Source organism: Lagenorhynchus albirostris, chromosome 1 (genome assembly GCF_949774975.1).
Source record: "Lagenorhynchus albirostris chromosome 1, mLagAlb1.1, whole genome shotgun sequence".
Taxonomy (NCBI): domain Eukaryota; kingdom Metazoa; phylum Chordata; class Mammalia; order Artiodactyla; family Delphinidae; genus Lagenorhynchus; species Lagenorhynchus albirostris.
This window is the reverse complement of record NC_083095.1, coordinates 183,867,279-183,886,929: the sequence shown is the minus strand read 5'-3', so window position 1 is coordinate 183,886,929 and position 19,651 is coordinate 183,867,279. Positions and strand designations below refer to the sequence as shown.

Below are 19,651 nucleotides of genomic sequence, written 5' to 3'. Positions count from 1 at the left end.
TCATGTATAATAGCACCAAAAAGACTAGAATACAAAGGAATAAATTTTGAAAAAGAAGTGCAAGACCTGTATGCTGAAAACTACAGCACATCATTGAAAGAAATTAAGGATGACCTAAGTAAATGGAAAGACACCCATGTTTATGGATCAGAAGGCTTAATATTGTTAAGATGGCAATGCTTCCCAAATCGATCTCCAGATTCAATGCAATCCCTAACAAAATCCCAGCTGGCTTTTCCCCCCAAATTAACAAACTTATCCTAAGAATTACATAAAAAAAAAAACAAGGGACCCAGAATAGTCAAAACAATCTTTTAAAAGAAGAACAAAATTGGAGGACTTGCATTTCCCAATTTCAAAATTTACTACAGAACTAAAGTAATCAAGACTGTGTAGTACTGACATAAGGATAGACATGTAGATCAAGTGAATAAAACTGAGTCTTTAGGAATTAATCTTTACATTTATGGTCAACTGATCTACACCAGGGGTGTCAAGACAATTCAGTGAGGAAAAGAATTATCTTTTCAACAAATGGTGTGGGACAGCAATATATCTACATATGCAAGAATGTAGTTGGACCCTTAACCTCACACCATGCACAAAAATGTACTCAATATGGATCACAGACTTAAATGTAAGAGCTAAAAGTATGAAACTCTTAGGAAAAAACACAGGGGGTGAATCTTTGTAACCTTGGGTTAGGCAATGGTTTCTTAGATACAACACCAAAAGCAGAAGGGACAAAAAACCAAACAGATAAACAGGACTAGATCAAAATAAAAAAATTTTATTTTTCTGGCAAATGATGGCAACAAGGAAGTGAAAAGATAAGTCACAGACTGGGAGAAAATATTTGCAAACCATATACCTCATAAAGGACTTGTATCCAGAATATTAATGAACTCTTACCATTCAATAATTAAAAGACAATCCAATTTTTTTAAATGGGCAAAGAAGAAGATATACAAATGGCCAACATGAAAAGATGCCCAACATTATTAGCCATTGGGGAAACAGAATGAAAATCACAATGAGATACCACTTCACATCCACGAGGATGGTCATAATCAAAAAGATACACAACAGTGGTGTTCATGTGGATGTGGAATAAGTGGAACCCTCATACATTGCTGGTGAGAATGTAAAATGGTGCAGCCACTGTGGAAAACAGTTTGGTAGTTCCTCAAAATATTCAACAGTAACCATGTGACCCAGCAATTCAACTCCTAGGTATATACCCAGAGAATTAAAAAGATATGCCCACACAAAATATTGTGCAGGAATGTTGAGAGCAAATATTATTCATAATGGGAAAAAAGTGGGAACAACCCCAATGTTCATCAAATGATGAAGAGATAAACAAAACTTTGTCTAGTTACGTCACGGAATATTATTTGGCAACAAAAAGGAGAAAAGAACTGACACATGCTACATCATGGATAAACTTTGAAAACATTATGCTAAATAAAATAAGCCAATCACAAAAGACTACATGTTGTATGATTCCATTTGTATGAAGTGTCCAGAAAAGGTAAGTCTATGGAGACAGAAAGTAGAATTACTAGGAGGAATGGGGAGTGGGTGCTAACAGGTATTGGGTTGCTTATTTGGAAGGAAAAATGTTCTAAAATTATAATGTGGTAAAGGCTACATAACTCTGTGAATATTCTAAAGAAAAAAAATTGAAACGTACACTTCAAATGGATGAATTGTATGGTATCTTAATTATATCTCAATAAAACTGTTAAAAAAGCAACGTATGGGGCTTCCCTGGTGGCGCAGTGGTTGAGAATCTGCCTGCTAATGCAGGGGACACGGGTTCGAGCCCTGGTTTGGGAGGATCCCACATGCCACGGAGCAACTAGGCCCGTGAGCCACAACTACTGAGGCTGCGTGTCTGGAGCCTGTGCTCCGCAACAAGAGAGGCCGCCATAGTGAGAGGCCTGAGCACCACGATGAAGAGTGGCCCCTGCTCGCCACAACTAGAGAAAGCCCTCGCACAGAAACGAAGACACAACACAGCAAAAATAAATTAATTAATTAATAAACTCCTACCCCCAACATCTTCTTAAAAAAAAAAAAAAGCAATGTATGCATATTTCGCATTGCCTATTTCATACCTTTCTTTGGCTTCCTTGAGGGCAAGTTCAAGTCTCTCCACCTTCTGGTTTCCTTCCCTTAGACAAAGCAGGAGCTGGCTCACAGTTAATTCCTCAAATTCCAAATAATTCCTGGCACCTTCTGCAGATTTGCTCCTACATCAGGACAGCATAGAGGTTAAAAGGTTTTCATGAGAAAACAAAAATGTCAGAGTCTACGAATATTACTGGAACCGGTTTAAAGGAACTGCTTTCCAGAATATTCTCTAGTTAATTCTCATTTACAGACCAAGCACAGCTGGCCCAGTGACCACCAGTGCCTCACTCCTCCATGCTTTCCAGGGAAGGAGTGGGGACTGATGGGTAGGCTCGATTTACACTGCACGTGCTCGCTTCCTCCAAATGGTCACCATTTCCACGGCACCAGACCACAGGACCCACCGAAACAGTGGGGCAGAGGTAGCCCTGGTTTTTGGTGTCCGGCTTTTCTAGAGGACTAATCTCCAGGAAGACCACAGTCATACAAAGGGCACAAGCATGTGTGCTGCCCATGGTGACATGCAGACCACCGGCCTTTCTCCATCTCGACTGAAACCACCACGTTCTCTAGTCAGGAGAAGAAAATCATTTTTATTTCTGGTTTCAAACAATTAGAGAAGAGAAATGTAGGCACTGTTGGCATGTCAAATATTTTTCTTGATTTCCAACTCAGATTAAATCAAGAGGCAGTTCAATGATGAAGAAAACCACAACGAGCACTGCAGCAACTAAACATTCTGGACAGCTATGCTGATGCCAACAGCAGCTGCTCTTTCAGTAACCTACTCAAGGTCACACATCTAACAAAAAGCCAGGATTCAATCCCAGTTCCCATCGCCAAAGCTCAAACTCTGAACCTAGAAATCCATCTCTGACTCCTTAAAATACTTTCAAACAGGGTAAGGAAGCTGTTATTAAAAAATAGCTGTGTGGGGACTTCCCTGGTGGTCCAGTGGTAAAGAATCCGCCTTACAATGCAGGGGACGCGGGTTCGATCCCTGGTCGGGGAACTAAGATCCCACATGGTGCGGGGCGACTAAGCCTGTGCACCACAACTACTGAGCTGGCGCACCTCAACCAGAGCCCGCCTGCTGCAAACTACAGAGCCCAAGTGCTCTGGACCTGCACCACAACTACAGAACTCACACGCCCTAGAGCCTGCGCGCCACAGCTAGAGAAGAGAAAACCCACACGCCACAACTAGAGAGAAGCCCTTGCACCACAACAAAGAGTAGCCCCCGCTCGCTGCAACTAGAGAAAGCCTGCGCACAGCAACAAAGACCCAATGCAGACAAAGATAAATAAATATAAATAAATAAATTTTTTAAAAAAAGCAATAGGGGAAAGGGGGAAGCTGAGGAATTTCTAACTAAAAAAGGGAGTAACTTTCATTTCTGCCAACTGCCCTGTTTGATGAAAAAATATTATCTAATCCTGATTTTCTCCCTTATACAAAGGCTTGGGAGCATAACTGAAAAAAAAAATAACCCACTTTTATGTTTTATAAGTATATTCATCAAGTTATAGAAAAAAGATACTAAAAGCCTATGAGGGAAGAGATCCTTAGGGAAATTTTCAGATAACTCTTCTTAAGCAGAGTCATGCAGTAGGAACCTGCTTACAGAGGATGAGCTGACAGCGCATTCTGGGTCAGAGCTGCTTGCAAGAGACTCAGGTGCCCAGTTCCCCTGCCGTCTCCTCCTCAAGGTCCCCCCACCTCTTAAGATGTCGGCTTCCTAATATCTACTTGTCACAAGTCTACTTGCAGTTCACCAGGTAAGATATCTGGGCACTTTCAAAAAACAGCCACCGTCACTCAGAGCAACAACAGTCATTGCTATGGAAGATTATCCTGAATTAGTCACCTTGGCTTGTACTCGGGAATGAACAGGGAAGACAAAATGGAAACTTCCCCCTTATCAGCTGGGCAGCCTGGTCCGGATCAGACTGCACCGGTAAACAAATCAGGAAACATGGGTCTCTTAATTGAGAAGAAGCTTGTTTTCACTGCCCATCTGATGGAGACGAAACACCTCTACACAGAGTGGTGAGGGGTCAGTTCACCGACAAAGGCACCAAACATAGTTTTTCTTCTCCACCAGTTTGGGCTGCAACATTAAATAGCAATTCAAATGGAACATTCTTGAAAGGTCCCGGTATAAATTAATAAGTGGCTTTTTCAGCCCACCATGTTTGGCCTCCCAGGGGAGAGCTGAAAGTGACAAGACTGCCCAGCGTGTCTGTCTGAAAGCCCTAGTCTGTCTTCACATACGTGTCAATGGAATCAGTTCTCGTGGGCCCAGGACTTGGCTTGATTTCTTTCGTTGCCACAGCTGCTTCTCCCTCCTGTAAAAGCAGAAATGAAAGCGATTTAACATAGTATGTCTGCAAGACAAATTCCTTATCAAAAGAGAAAAAGGCAAAAGAGCAGGAATTTGGATGACACACAACCCAAGGAACCTATCAAACGTGGAAATGTGAGATGTTTAAATTCGGTCACTCAAATGTAATGGAAATTTACCCTTCCCTCAACCTGCACTCCCCGTCAGGACTATAAACATCCAGGCGAAGACGAGAAGGTCGAGAAGGTCGGGCTCCTCTCATTCAGCAGTCAACCTGACCGCCAGCACAGGAAAGCTTATCTTCTTCTCTTTCTCCTTGGCAGTTCCCTTCTCCCCGACCAGATTAAGGTCACACAGAGCTAGTGACAGTTCCACATACCTTTCCCACACAGTCCTTTAACATGCAAAATGTTAGAACTTGCTGAAGCCACGTTGAAAAGAAGGCTGTTTTCTGTGGGCAAGGCTCACAAGCATAGCTTAGGTCCTATTAGAAATCTGTATGCATGTCGGGCCACTTAGGGAACAGGAAGACTAAGACACTTAAATGATTTGAAAGACGTTTCTTTTTCTTTTTCTTTTTTTTAATATTTATTTATTTATTTGGCTGCGTCGGGTCTCAGTTGAGGCATGCGGGATCTTTCGTTGCAGCGTACGGGCTTCTCTCTAGTTGTGGCACGTGGGCTTCATTGCCCTGCAGCATGTGGGATCTTAGGTCCCTGACCAGGAAACAAACCGGCATCCCCGGCATCAGAAGGCAGATTCTTAACCACTGGACCACCAGGGAAGTCCCTTGAAAGACATTTCTATTCCAGTGAGCTAGCAGAAAGATCTTCCAAAAATACAGAGATGGTTCTAGACAATTCTGTGTGTGCACACCATTCCTAAATCTTGGGCAGTGTTTTTCTGTTCACAGAAGCAAGGCAAGAAGAACATGTTGACACTAGAAATAACTGTCACTCATCAGTGAGGGAGAATATTATGCTAACCATTCATCCCAAAGAAAGAAGCCTCATTTGGAAACTTCTGATACGCTCCTTGGGCTTCCTGAATTTTATCAGCTATCTGCAGAAGGTTAACGCTCTTTGATCAACGCTGTGTTTTCATAATCTTTGCTCACTTGCAGAGTCCTCTGACATTAGTGTACTTCCTGATTAGTATTTTACTTCGCTTGACTTCAGCCCCTATTCATCAAAAATTTATGAGGGGCGTGGGTGGTAGGGCTATTAAGAGCCATTCTGCAACTCTGTTCACCTTGTGCACAGCAAATAAATGAGAAGGTAAAGTCGCACTCGACCATTTCAGACACATCCGTTAGTTATTAAGCTTTCGTAAGGTGCCCCTCACCCCGCCCCACTCCCACTTACCTACAAAGTCGAGTTTTCTCTTTCAGAGACCCAGGTAACCTCTCTGCCTGTATCAGACGTGTACTCCGACAAAGCCGGAGTGACTGTGTGTGTGAGGGAGGATTTTCTCCTCCTGGGCTTGTCTCCCTCACCCTGTATGCAGTTTTTTCTAGTAGCAGAGGAGAGGTCCCTCTGGGCTTCACTTACCTTCTGTGCTCTTTAGCAGGACTGCCTGCACACCAGCTACCCCGACACATGCTTCCCACCAGGGATGGGCCGGCACATGCTGCCTCGCCCAGCTCGCGTCATTTGGGGTTGCACGTAGATGCCAGTTAGACCACCCTGCCTTCAAGCCCTGTTCTCGGGGGTTCCCTAGCAGCTGCTGTTAGAGGGCAGGGACAAGCCAGGGTATTCCCTGAGGGTACAACCAGAACCGCTCTGCTCTTTCTTTTCTCCACTTCTTAGTTTTAATATACCAACGTTCCTCGTAAGACTTTGCTTGAAAAGAGGGTTCTGTTATTAGTCAGTGTTTTAAAGCCTTTTGATTTTACCACATCTGATCACAGCTCCGCTTACCTAAGTGAAATGCTGAACACAGCTTTGAGACCTGGGCTGAAAAAGTTTATGCCTTTTTTTTCTTTTTAGGTCAGTCACATAAATTTGTCAGGACATACTGGAAGAAAAAGGACTCTCTCTTGTCAGGACATACTGGAAGAAAAAGGACTATCTCTTTGGTCATAAAAGGTAATCAGTATTTTCCATTTCAGCTATGATAGCCACAAGCATCATGTTATACATTTACGTTGACTACGCTGAAGTTTCCCCACTATCTGGCTACCTGATGTTGAAAGGAAATGGTGGTATTTGTAGCAGCTGTCCAGGTGAGGGTTTTGTAACTTGCTTAAAACAAAACCAAAACCAACACACTTACAGCCATCCTGATTTCAACAAAGGAGTCTTCGGAGGGGCCACCTGAGTTCAGCTTGAGTTGTAATTCAGACACGATGCCCAGCAGATCGACCTTTTCAGCTTGAAGGCGTGCCACCTGGGTCTTCAGCTGTTCCACTTCCTGTTCTGCTTCTGCCTTGGGGACCTTGGGGACGAGGAGCAAAGTGAATTAATGAATCACGCTAGGGACTTGGCCATCAGACTCGAGTGTCTCCATACCCACTGGCAAGACAGCTATGCTTTACAGTAGGATATTCTAGCTTATCCTTAGCCATTTATTTTGACATGCCAATTAAAATGGAAAAGCCTACATTATTTTATCATATGCAAACAAGTGGAAGTTAAAATAACCTCATGACAAGAAAGGCTTCCTCAGCATGCTGAAATAATCTGATGCCATGAAAGTAACCAGCCAGACTTTGGCAATGGTAGACTTGTAAATTCTAGTCCCGAATTCCACAAAGAACTGCCACAACTCAACCTCTTGCCTTTTTCTCCCCCCTACAAATGCATACCCACCCCTACTCTCCCCATTCTTGTCATGTCTACTCAGAAGCCAGAGCACCAAGGGCATAATGTTATAGTAATAACAAAACACAACGAAATTCTCCCAGGTATGTAGTCTGGTTGCTACAGTACTCTATGCTCATGTTTTCAGGCTGCTAAAAATAAGTCTGGTGAGAAATAAGAAAGCTGAAAATTCAGAGGCTGGTACAAGGGTGGAAAAATTAAATTTCTGCCTCTATAAAAATAATAAACATTAATATTTCCCTGAGTACCTGCTGTGTTCATCCTGTTGCTGTTACTACATATGACAAAGTCATAAGAGAAAGAGCCTGTTGACATGTGGTGTTTTTACTTGGGAGAAGGGAGAGCAGATTCTAGTCCACACTCTGCTAATCAGAGCACGTGTCACCTTGAGCAGATTCACTCAATGTCTTGGCTTCAGTTTTCTCGGCTCAGAAAGAAAGACGTGGTACCACGTGGTCTCTGTGGTCTCTTCCAGTCGTGACCTTCTTAGCCTCTCTGATTTCTTCCCTCACTGCTCTTATGGACATGGTGCCACCAGAAACACATACACTTGAGATTATCAGAGGATTGCAACACACAGAAAATTCTCACACACACACACACACACACACACACACACACACACACACACACACACACACACACACACACACACACACACACACACACCCTATGACAGATCTCCTAAGGAATGGTAAACAGGCCCAAAGGCTTATAGTAAAACCAAAAAATTAGCAGAAAGGCTTGTGCACGGACCATAAACCAGCTAGTCCATGAAGTATTAAGAAGAGAGGGCTTGGTAGTAATTGGCAGCATGGAAATGCCCCTCACACCAGTGGAATCATGCTCTGCCTTCATTTGGACCATCGTCTTGCTAGGAAACTCCCACAAGCGTTACAAAAAGCAACGCGTTGTAAAACTGAAGGGTTAGGTCTGTAAGGAAAGGTTAGAAGCCTATGCAGTCTCTCTTGGTAATGACTCAGACCAAAGAAATGTATATTTAAAGGCACGAAAACATAAAAGAAAATGTACTGCCTAGCCTGGTACTAGGAAGCAGGTGGGGAAGGGCAAGACTATGCTCTGTGAGGGATTTTCACATCCACCCTCTTGCCCTCCCTGAGTACACTGTGAAGAATGGACTTTTAAGGAAGGAAATAAGAGTTTTAAACAAGGGTCTGACGACCAGGGATATAAGGCCATGACTCTAGAATCTCAGATGTCAGGTTAGTTTTCTTTTCTGCAACTGTGCGGATCTCTTAACTACCCTGGGGAAATTACGGATCCGCTTATTTGGCTATAAAACACCTTATGAGGTGACACTTTAAATTTCTCTTCATTTCACCTGTTAAGGCTCTGTGCATCGTCTTCCCAGACTAAACTTCCAGGGCTTATTCTCTGGCTCTCAAGCCCAGCTCCATTATTTGTTATGCGTTTCATCAGTTTTGAGCACTTAGCACTGATTAGCCTTCGTGACACAACAATTTCTCTGTCTTTTTCTGTGCTTATATTGTCCTGGAAATGTGCCCAGGATGATATGCCATTTTATAATCCAAAAACAAGAGTCTATCTAATGACCTTTGCCTGGCCATTTGTAGTTAAAAGTTAAAAAGTACTCTTTAGAGATCATTACGATGTATAATTCAGTGAAACTGGACAGAACCAGTAATGCCTCGGCCTCACCCTAAAGATCAGAGGCAGATTTCCAAAGGAAATTCCCTGCTCCCTTCCCTTGTGTGACACAGACCACAGGAGAGGCCCTGATGGCTTGTGGGGGTGGGTGAGTGGGGAGGAGGGGCGCATCCTGCAGAAGCAGCAGCAAAGACGGGCCAGCATGAGTGAGGAAAATCTGAGGCCTTGAGAGCTTTAGTAAATCAGGAAGATGAGGGTCTAAATTAAAAACAACTGGGCTTCCCTGGTGGCGCAGTGGTTAAGGATCCGCCTGCCAATGCAGGGGACATGAGTTTGAGCCCTAGTCCGGGAAGATCCCACATGCCGCGGAGCAACTAAGCCTGTGCATCACAACTACTGAGCCCGTGTGCCACAATTACTGAGCCTGCGCTCTAGAGCCCGCGAGCCACAACTACTGAGCCTGCGCTCCAGAGCCCGCGAGCCACAACTACTGAGCCCGCGTGCCTAGAGCCCGTGCTCTGCAACAAGAGAAGCCACTGCAGTGAGAAGCCCATTGCACTGCCCCCGCTCGCCGCAATTAGAGAAAGCCCGCACGCAGCAACGAAGACCCAGTGCATCCAAAAATAAATAAATTAAAAAAAAATTTTTTTTAAACCAAAAAACAACAACAACACAAGTGGTCCAGGGGACAAACATTACAGAAGAGGCAGGGGGGGCAAGGGGTGGGCCTGGGAGGTACAGTTTGGGGGGATACAGCTGATGACCAAGGGTTTTTAAGAGTCCTAAACGTCACTTTGTCCCAAGGACTCATTTCTGAGTCCTGCTTGTAGTTTGCTTCAGCTGATCGTCTGCACTGAAAGAAGCTGTCCAGAGCTCCAGCTTCTGATCTCAACTTCTTCCAATACTGGGACATTTTTGGAAAACCTACAGGCAGACTATCTCAGGCAGACAAACTGCTTCTGGAAGCTTCCTTTTTGGCTTCAAAGTGCTAGGCCCCCGCAGGCTGAAGCCAACTGTCAGCCCACATCCCAAAAGCCAAGGGAGGAAAACAAAGTGAGATATTTTCTTCCAGCAAGTAGAAAATTACCCATATATCCCAGTGATCATTTCTTCAGAGTATTCTACCTCAAAAATATTTAGACAATGAGAGGTTTCGCCCAAAGAAGTGACTTAATGCCCTTTGAACTGTAAGACAAACTGAAGCATCAGACATGATAACTCTTATCAACAATGAAACATTTGCAATGCAAATACAAATTTATTAAAGCTGAATGTTTTCATTGTCCCATGAGCAGGAGTCGATGAGTAAGATCATTGATATAAACTATGATATTTTTCTACACAACTTTTCATTCTTTAGATTATTCCATATTTCTCTTTTCCTTATTTTATTTCTTTGTTTGTATTCTTTACCTATTTAAGAAATTAGACATCAACAAAGTTCAAGGTAAAGTCTCAAGAAAAATCACTGATGAGGGGAGGGATAAATGAGGAGTATGGAATTGACAGATACAAACTACTTCCTGTAATAAACCATGATGGAAAAGAAAAAAATAAGGGAACAGATACAAACTACTGTACATAAAATAGATAAGCAACAAGGATTTACTGTTTAGCACATGGAACTATACTATGTATCTTGTAATAACCTATAATGGAAAATAAACTGAAAAAAATTTATATAACTGAATCACTTTGCTGCATACCTGAACTAACACAATATTGTAAATGAACTGAAAAAAAAAAAAAAGGAAAGAAAATCACTGATATCCAAGAATTAACCCAGTGTTCCATCCTCCCTAAAGCTGTTAAGTTCTAGGTTTGGAAGAAAATGAACTGCAGATGTCCATCTAAACAAATAATACCCAGTGAGACTTAGAATATGGGCAGAGGCTTCAAATGTGCTCTGATTTTCTTTTTCACTCACATCTTTGATACTCGTTCTCAGGTGTGAGCACACTTCTTGGGTTCTTTGGGTCAGTGGAAATGTGGCAACCCTACAGCCTCATATCACATGACATTTGTCAAACCAGTTTTCAGAAGTAAATGTAAAACATAAAGCGAGGAATCTATTTTAGACGGAGAGAAAGGACAAGGTCAATGAGTGAAAATTCTGCGTGACAGATTTCTAAAGTGTAATTCTACATCAAAGACATAAACTGACGACTAACACTTGGATGGTTCTAGGCAGAGGTCCTTCCGTACCATCTATAACGAATACAAAATACTGACTTATAACCGTAACACTCTTTTGACTATAATCAATATGGTCAAAGCTTTACCCATTTCTTTCCTTCACCAGAGATTATACATGACCCTTAAAATTGTAACCAATGTTCTCATCAAGCACGCTTCTTTCAAGACAATGCAAAGCACCCATCTAGCCTGCACCGTGAAAGGTTTTGATCTAGAAGTCTGGTCAAGTAAGACTGCACTACAGATATGAACAGAATAAAATCACAAGTGGTCAGTCTGCTCACCTCGAATGACCTTTCAGTTTTCCCTTTTAGTTTTCCGAGGTCCTGCTTCAGTTTTTCATTTTCAAGACTCAGTGCCGTTAGGCGCTCTTTGGCTTCTCTGCTCTGGGTCTCAAAAAAAAGGCGTTCTTCCTTCTGCTTTTCTGTCCAGGCTGAAAGCTCCTCAAATCGCCCTTTCATAGCTTGATTGTTCAGCTTCATGGCTTCTGCATGGGGTGCAGAGGGAGAGTGTCACACCAGGGGACTGGACTTGGGGACATGAATGGAACCCGCCTGGGCCCCAGGGTCAGCCGGAAAGACTGCGAAGCAAGATGAGTGAGTGGTTTCCGCTTCCAGACAGGACTAGCAGAGTCTAATGTCGTCTCTAGTCCTGAAGAGTCTCAAGAAAATAAAATTGATTTTATTGACTTATAACAAAATGTCTATTAATAGCTACATAGACTGAGGTCCATCACTCCTGGATTCGAACACTGGTTCTCCCAAAAACCATGGCTGGAGATATTAGAATGCTTTCTTTTAAGGTAATATTTAGGGCTAACTCTGTAATAATAGCAGCCTTGTTTTCTTTTTCCTTTTAAATGGGCTAAATGTCATTATACCATTTCCCAGAGACGCATACTCTTTATTTTTACCTGTATCCAAAAGTAAACAATGGAAACAGCGTTAGCCTTACTCAAAGCTAATTCTGTGCTCTTTCTTCCCCCAAGGAACCAGGCACAGAGAAAGGGATTCACCTATAAGCTATTACCAAAGGATGGCATTCCCGAAGGCCCAGCATGAATGAAGAAACATGGGGCCCGTGCTGCTCACCTTTCAGCTGATGGTTCTCAATTAGAAGCTCTCTCATCTGCTGCAGCAGCTCATGCGGGGTGAACGTGTCCAGGTTCGGGTGAGCCAGACTGGGGGGTCCATTTCCTGTGGTTTCGTTGGGGCTGTCCCCCTTTTCAGTCAGGCAGCTAACTGGTTGGTGGGACATGGCAGCAGTTCCTATGGAAAAGTCACAAACCAAAAATATAACTGTTCCCCTCTGCATGGCATCCTCACGAGTCCCACAAGCCCATGTGCAAGTGCTAATAAGTATTCTACAAGGTGCTTTCTCTCCCATTTTATATATATATATATATATATATATATTTTTTTTTTTTTTTTTTGCGGTACGTGGGCCTCTCACTGTTGTGGCCTCTCCCGTTGCAGAGCACAGGCTCCGGACGTGCAGGCTCAGTGGCCATGGCTCACGGGCCCAGCCGCTCTGCGGCATGTGGGATTCTCCCGGACCGGGGTACGAACCCGCGTCCCCTGCATCGGCAGGCGGACTCTCAACCACTGCGCCACCAGGGAAGCCCTCTCCCATTATATTTTGAACAATCTTGATTCTTCCTTTTTAAACAAAAAAGGTACATCCTAGCTTTAGTTTGTATGTGTATGTCTGTGTATAAGTGTGTATAAAGGGGTACAGTGAGGAGATGGGGGATAGAGGAGGGAGAGACGGACATGATACCATGATGATTAGGAATCCTAACGTGGGGAGTTCAAGAGGCTTTCCATGTATACATTTGTAGATGTTGGCAAAGTATTATTAAATGGATTTTTCCCCAGAAAAAACTTTAAGCTCAAATCTTCCTATTTTGGGTGAAATTATATGGTATGTGAATTATATCTCAATAATTAATTCTTACAAAATCTCTTTATTTCTTGTATATTTGGCTGAGAGGAAAGGGAGAACTAACATATTTCGAATGCTTACTATGCTCTTGATCACTGCACCAGACTGTCAGTTTCTAATCCTCACTAAAACTCAACTAGACAGCCATTTTCCTGGTGACAGAGCTGAGTTCACAGGTTTTATAGCTCAGCCAAGGTCACTCAATGAAGGGCACAACCGAGCATTAAGGATGATTCCAAAACCCAGCCCTGTCATACAGTGAAGGCAGCACTGAATACTTAGGCTTCCATAGTCGATATTTTTGCAAAGCGTTTTAAAAGACTAAGAAAATCTTGCTTAGTTGTTGCATATTCTGAGAATATTTTAAGCATACCACTTTATTTGTCGAGGGGTCAGTGTCACCATAAATAAGATAGATGGGTGTATCCCAACTGTACTTCTGTATGGCCTACCACCTGGGCAAACACAGAAATCAAATGCTGTGGGCAAACATTTTCCTTTACACATTTCACAAAGATGACGATATACCTTTTCATGAGGAATTGCAGAGTTACGGCATCAGTCATTGGAAGCTGAGGAGAGAGAAGTGCTCTCTGATCTATTGCTGTATAACCTCTGGGTGTGCTCTATAGATAAACATGGAAGGCGGGCCCATTCACCTCACCCAGAGTTCAGATTCCACTTCACCCATCCATCGCACACTGCCAGAAATCTTAAAGAAATAACCAAGGCTGCCGGAAGGATTTTTTTCTTCTCACTTCTTAGCAATAACAGTCAATGAATTGCTTACAAACAAGTTACTAACAAATTTTCACTGCGTCCAAAGAACCTCGTCCCTGTAAGAAGTTCCCACATGTGCCGATAGAACCTGCCACTGCCGACAGGAAGGCAGAGTACAAATGACTCTCTCTCTAAGAGGCTGCAAGGGAAGCTGCAGTTATGGTTTTTGTTGTTAAGTCCCTGCGCATGTTAGGGCAGAAGCTGGGGAAACCACCATGTATTAATGCCCGTATATTAATGCACCAAACCCTTGGGGTGCAGAGCGGTGCTTCTTTCCCACTGGCAGGAGGCAATCCCTAGGCTCTCTGGAGGTCTCCCGGAACTGAGAGCCTGGTGACCTGCTTTTGGTCTAAAGGACCTGTAAGGTGAGCTGGGACGAAGTGAGAGAGCGGCATGGACTTACAAACACTAGCAAATGTAAAATAGCTAGTGGGAAGCAGCCGCATAGCACAGGGAGATCAGCTCAGTGCTTTGTGACCACCTAGAGGGGTGGGATTGGGAGGGTGGGAGATGCAAGAGGGAGGAGATATGGGGATACATGTATATGTATAGCTGACTCACTTTGTTATACAGCAGAAACTAACACACCACTGTAAAGCACTTATACTCCAATAAAGATGTTAAAAAAATAAATAAAATAAAGGACCTGTAGGAAATCAGAGACAGTGCCGCTGAGGGGACAGCCGGCCCCCAGCACTGTGGCCTGTGTGATTCCTCTAGGGCAGCCGGCACAGGAAAGGCACCCTCATGGAATTCTTTAATGAGGACGGCAATTCTATGAAGTGGAAAACACGGATAAAGCATTTTGAGCCTTTTGAAAGCATATCCTGATTCATTTAGAAAGAAGTACACTGCTAAAGTGTGCTATCTCTTAGCATTAGGTGACCAGAATAGACTGCTCTTGTTTTCCCCAATAAAATAATTTGGATTATTTTGCATAAAATAATCTGGATAAAGCCAGTTTCTGACTTTCCATAAAACTCATTTTTGCATAGTACTGTGTTGGCGCTAAAATTTCATAAAAATGGGTTTTTACTAAATAACAGTGCTCCTATCTATTTTGCAAAGAATACTAAAATTCTAAGTAATTGACAAAGATAAAATCCTTGTAACGTGTGTCATTCACTTGTCAATATTAAATTTCCTCAGGTATTCAAGGATTAGACTATACTTTGGAGACCTTTAACAGATTTGTTTTTAAAGTATCTAAAGCAGAGGGAGGGAAGAGTAGGGGAAGGGGGAGGGGAGAGAAGGGAAGGGGGAGGGGAGAAAAGAGAGACTGTTCCTTCCGGTATTTTTCCTCCTTGACTTTCCGTTATATCTCCACCAAGACTTGAGGCACAACTGTAACAGTTAAAACCGATTCTACTTATCAACTTTTTCTGGTTGCCCAGATTTTATAAGGACATGAGAGAAAAAAAAAAAAAACAGGGTTATGCTGAGGGAGACGGTAGAAAAATAAACCGGGTGCCACTAACCAGACACGTGACCTTGAGAACTCATCTGACCTCTGTGATGATTTACTGACTTGCCTAGCAAATGATGATCACTATAGCTGCTTTCAGCTCAAAAGCCCTATGAAAAGTATTAAGCTTCTAGCAAGATCACAGTCCAACCCGCGCTGTCCAGCACGTACACCCCAGCACCCTCATAGCCATGCTGCCCTCTCTCACTAATACATACGCCCGTCCCGATTATAGTGAGCTCTTTACTACGCAGCATTGTTAGGAAAACTATTTGGTAATTCAAATGTCATAGTATATAAGAAGTTAACATAAATGCCAAACATAAGCACATAAATACTTACAAACAAAATTTTACCAAAAGCAATTTAATTGATTTTTGGTGACTCAAAGTGCATTTTATGATTTTAGAATATTTGGGGGGCGTCATTACAACCTATCACAGTACAGTGCGTATATGAGATGTCTACTGGTAGAATGCCAGTTAGAGAAAGCTGAATTCTCTAAATGTTTAGCATCACCTTGAAATATTTTCAATTGAGAAAATGCAGGGATGTATTATAAATCCTTGCACACATCCTCAAAGGTTATGAACTAAGGAACTAAGCCATTTACTCCAAGATTCTGTCTAATAACAGAATTTCTCATAAAAATCCAACCAATGATCAGAAATGCATCATTTCTAAACAAAGGTGTTTTATTTTTAACTACAGAAGGGTGAATTAATTTAGCACAGGATTTGTCAAGATTTCACCAATGAGGAAAAATAGGAACCACCTGGAAGGTGGAAGATCAAAAGCAAAATCTCCTAGATTTTATTCCTGGATCTGCTATTCAAATTCCTGATTATAATTATTGTTCTTAATTCCAGAGGTCAAGTAATTACAGCAGTGACTTGACTTCGTAGGCAGGAGCTTAAATCTTGTTTCTGAGTTGGCCTTAAAAATGACCCAGCCAAACTTATTCAATGCAGGAATGTCCTGTCCGGTTTCCATGGCAGATGGTCATATAGACCAGGCTCGAATGACTTCAATGACAGAAAAAATGAGCACATGACCTTAGCAGGCAACTGCCCATTCTATTCCAGGATGGCTCTGACTGCCAGAAAGCTGTTTTGTATCCAACAGAAATCTGCCTTACACTGACTTCTCTCCATTGGTCGTTGGACCATCAAGAATAATACAGAATAAACCCAGGTCCTTACCCTGGTGTGGCTGATTCTCCGAACCTGCTGATTAAGTATTCACAGGTTCAATCCCCACATGGATACATTAGTTTTAAACAGTGAAAACCTATTTCCTGATCAGAGACAATTGCTGGCTATTGGCAAATCCTGGTTTGGGTTTTCAAGGGGATTGAGTAACATTCCAAGATTGCATCAACTAAACTCATCACCATCCCGGAAAAAGAACTCAAAGTACATATCCTATTAAGGGGGTAAAAGAAGACTTAGCTTTTATGCCAGAAATGGTACTCTGACTTTCGTAAGTGCAAACACACAGAAAATGGAAATAGACAGCCTCATCACCCAAGGCAGGAACCTGAGAGTTATGCTTGATTCTTCCTATTTGCTCTTCCCCCAAGTCTAATGGGTCACCGAGTCCTGTCACTCCCACCTCCTCTCAATCCCCACCAGCTTAGGTCAGGCCCTTCTTGTCTTGTCTGGCCCACAGAGTACGGGACTTTCGTCTGTTTTGTCCACTGCCGTGTCCCTAGCACCTAGAACATTACGCGACATATATGGGGGTTCAACAAATACTTGCTGAATGAATTTGCATAGCTTCCTCCATGGCTGGACTCATCTCCTTCCATTGCAGCCCCACTACCTCCATGGTTTCTTTCCTAATACCAGGGCATCCCCCTGCTTAAACCCCTCCCACACAGACAGAGTTCCAGCTCCCGAGCAAGACAAACATGGCCTTTCAGAGACTGGCCCCCACTTACCCAGCAGTATCATCTCCTGTCACCAATGCCACTCATGCCGGAGGCACATTAAAGAGCTCACAGTTCTTGGCCTTCTTTTGCTCTTCTACCCTTCCCCGAGATGCCTGGGTCTGCTTTTACCCTGGCAAACTCCCACTGGACAGTTCAATGCCAGCTCGAACAGATGTCCTGTGTAAAATGACCTGTTCTTTCCTCTGAGCACCCAACAGCGCTTTGTGTGTTCCGCCCCCTTGGTCCTTTTATGTAAAGTACTGTGATCACACCATGCCAGTCTACGTTCCCATCAAACCTAAGTCAAGGTCTCTATTTTATTCTTCCCGCAGACTGGCACACTGAGAGCAGGCTCTCAGGAAATGTCTGCTGAAATGAAATGAAGCTACAGTGTCAGAGGTAAAGTCATACACTTGTAAAACACAAACCCGACATGCTAGTATTATGAGTTTTTCTACAGTTCAGTGGCACTCATTTCCGGATTCTTGAACTCAATTTATTTTGAAAATTAGTACCACTTTTAAAATACCACTACTACAAAGGTATCTGGATGTCATTTCATAACACATATTCTATTACTCAACCCACATAATAGGTCAAAGTGAAAACAAGAACTTTCAATATAATTTTTTTCTTTCTCAGTGAAACAGATTTTATTTTCAAAACACAGTTTAATTTCTTCCTTTTCCTTTGGATTTACTATTCCATAGATTCCAAAGAACATATCACACAGTCCAAGTCTCTATAAAATTCAGAAAAAGTGAGGCTTGGAGAAGAGAATACCCATGTGCCCCTACCTAAGGGTGGGGATTCCATGGGAGGGTAAAACAGTGACCAATTCCTTTCAAGAATGTTTGTTTTTGTTTTTTCGGAGAGTTTAGTTGGAACCCATAACATTAATATGCAACTTGAGGTCAGTTACCAAAAAAAAAAAAAAAATACTACTTTTATAATGAAAAACTAAAATTGGCCCAGTAGAAGAACTGGCCAATCACCTGGAAGACTCTAATTACTGTCCTCTCTACAGGCTACATTTCGACTTGTCTTGCCCAGGGCATTACGGGGCAGTCCCTGGACTGGCCTCTGCTACTGGACCTCCCCAGCCCACTCCAAACTGGGCATATCCTGGGCGGGGTGGCCAGGGCCCCCTAGCTCTTCTCTCCTTCCGGCAAAGAGCAAGGGTGAGGGGTTCTTCTGTTAACAGTGCGTTTGCTTAACCAGATCCCAGGCTTTTGATGTTTTAAGTTTTGGTTTTCCGTTTCATCCTTAAGCAGTGCTGTGGCATATAACTTCCATACAGCAGTCTTCCTGGTGGAGGAAGGAGGCTAGACGGAACCTGGGTTACATTTTCTCTTAGCGATGCTCATTGCTTGCAGCTTACACGATAGAAACAATCCCTTTGGGGTTCTTGGCCTCATCACATATTCATATTCTCTATGTATCTATAAACACACACAAACACATACATACATACATGCCCTCCTAGACACAACGGTTTATGAAGATTCTTTTCAGCTGTTCAGTAATACCGCCACCTTAGAGAGCGGTCACCGGTTCTTCAGTGTCCTGGGCCATCTCGTAAAGCTAGAGTAGTTTGCACGTCTTCCAAAGGTGTGTCCTTAACCCCTTCCCTTATAATGAGGAACTGGCTGTACAATCATTCCCAACCTGCGGAAGGATGTCAGCCTCAGACCACCTTCATGACCTACAGGGGAAGGCACCTGCGGCCAGCCTGGAGGGTAAAAAAGGGGGAAGGGGCGTTTTGGGCTGGACGCCCCCGCTGCCCTTCCGCACCAGGTCAGGATCGCCAGGGCCCGGAAACCCTCCCAGCGAGCTCAGCCGACCCACCCGAGGGGACGCCCCACCCTCTCCACCCACGTCCCTACTGGCTCCGGGTCGCAGGGAAGGCGGCTACGGGAACCGCTTCCAGGGCGGAGAGGGAGCCCCTACCCGCCCCCTGCCCCGGCTCACCCGCCGCCCGGGTTCTGGCCTCCCTCGGGGTCACTGCCTCCTCGGCATCGTTACCGCTGGGAGAGGGCTTTGGACCCGGATGCAGACGCCGACCAGGGGACCGGCCGGGGGCGGCGGCGGCGGCGGCGGCGGCGGGGACTGGGGAGCCTCTGGCGGACGCGCGGCCTCGCGACCCCACCCAGCGCTGCTCAGCTGACAGTCGCGCCAGCTTCCTCACCTCCGCCCGGGAATTTCCCGGGCCCCGCCCGCCGCAGGCCCCACCCCAACGCCCGCCCCTCGGCAGGCCGCTCCCCCCCGCAGGCCCCGCCCCAGCTCTCTTCCCTGCCTGTCTCGTGGGCCAGCCCACAGCCTCCCTGCTAGCCACGCAGTTCTCCCAGGGTGCAGACCCTGACGCGGGTTAATGCGGGTTGCGCGTTAAGCCAGTGTGA

The 19,651-nt window shown here is 44.0% G+C and overlaps 1 protein-coding gene across 10 annotated transcripts in view; it reads right to left on the bottom strand.

Moving 5' to 3' along the window:
• Nucleotides 1–19,419, bottom strand: part of OPTN (optineurin) — a 42,327-nt gene extending 22,908 nt beyond the window's left edge. The window contains exons 1-9 of one of the 10 annotated variants that reach the window (XM_060161891.1): nucleotides 19,224–19,419; nucleotides 18,727–18,920; nucleotides 14,501–14,629; nucleotides 13,603–13,646; nucleotides 12,222–12,398; nucleotides 11,415–11,617; nucleotides 6,758–6,919; nucleotides 4,414–4,487; nucleotides 2,124–2,258 (exon numbers count right to left, since the gene is read on the bottom strand). In XM_060161891.1, the coding sequence (XP_060017874.1) occupies nucleotides 2,124–2,258; nucleotides 4,414–4,487; nucleotides 6,758–6,919; nucleotides 11,415–11,617; nucleotides 12,222–12,387 (740 nt within the window). In that variant the 5' untranslated portion in view covers nucleotides 12,388–12,398; nucleotides 13,603–13,646; nucleotides 14,501–14,629; nucleotides 18,727–18,920; nucleotides 19,224–19,419. Of the gene's footprint in view, nucleotides 1–2,123; nucleotides 2,259–4,413; nucleotides 4,488–6,757; nucleotides 6,920–11,414; nucleotides 11,618–12,221; nucleotides 12,399–13,602; nucleotides 13,647–14,500; nucleotides 14,630–18,726; nucleotides 18,985–19,223 lie in introns of those variants that run through there. The other 9 variants (XM_060161925.1, XM_060161902.1, XM_060161915.1 and 6 more) reach the window with 9 other exon arrangements.
• Nucleotides 19,420–19,651: the final 232 nt, after the last annotated feature.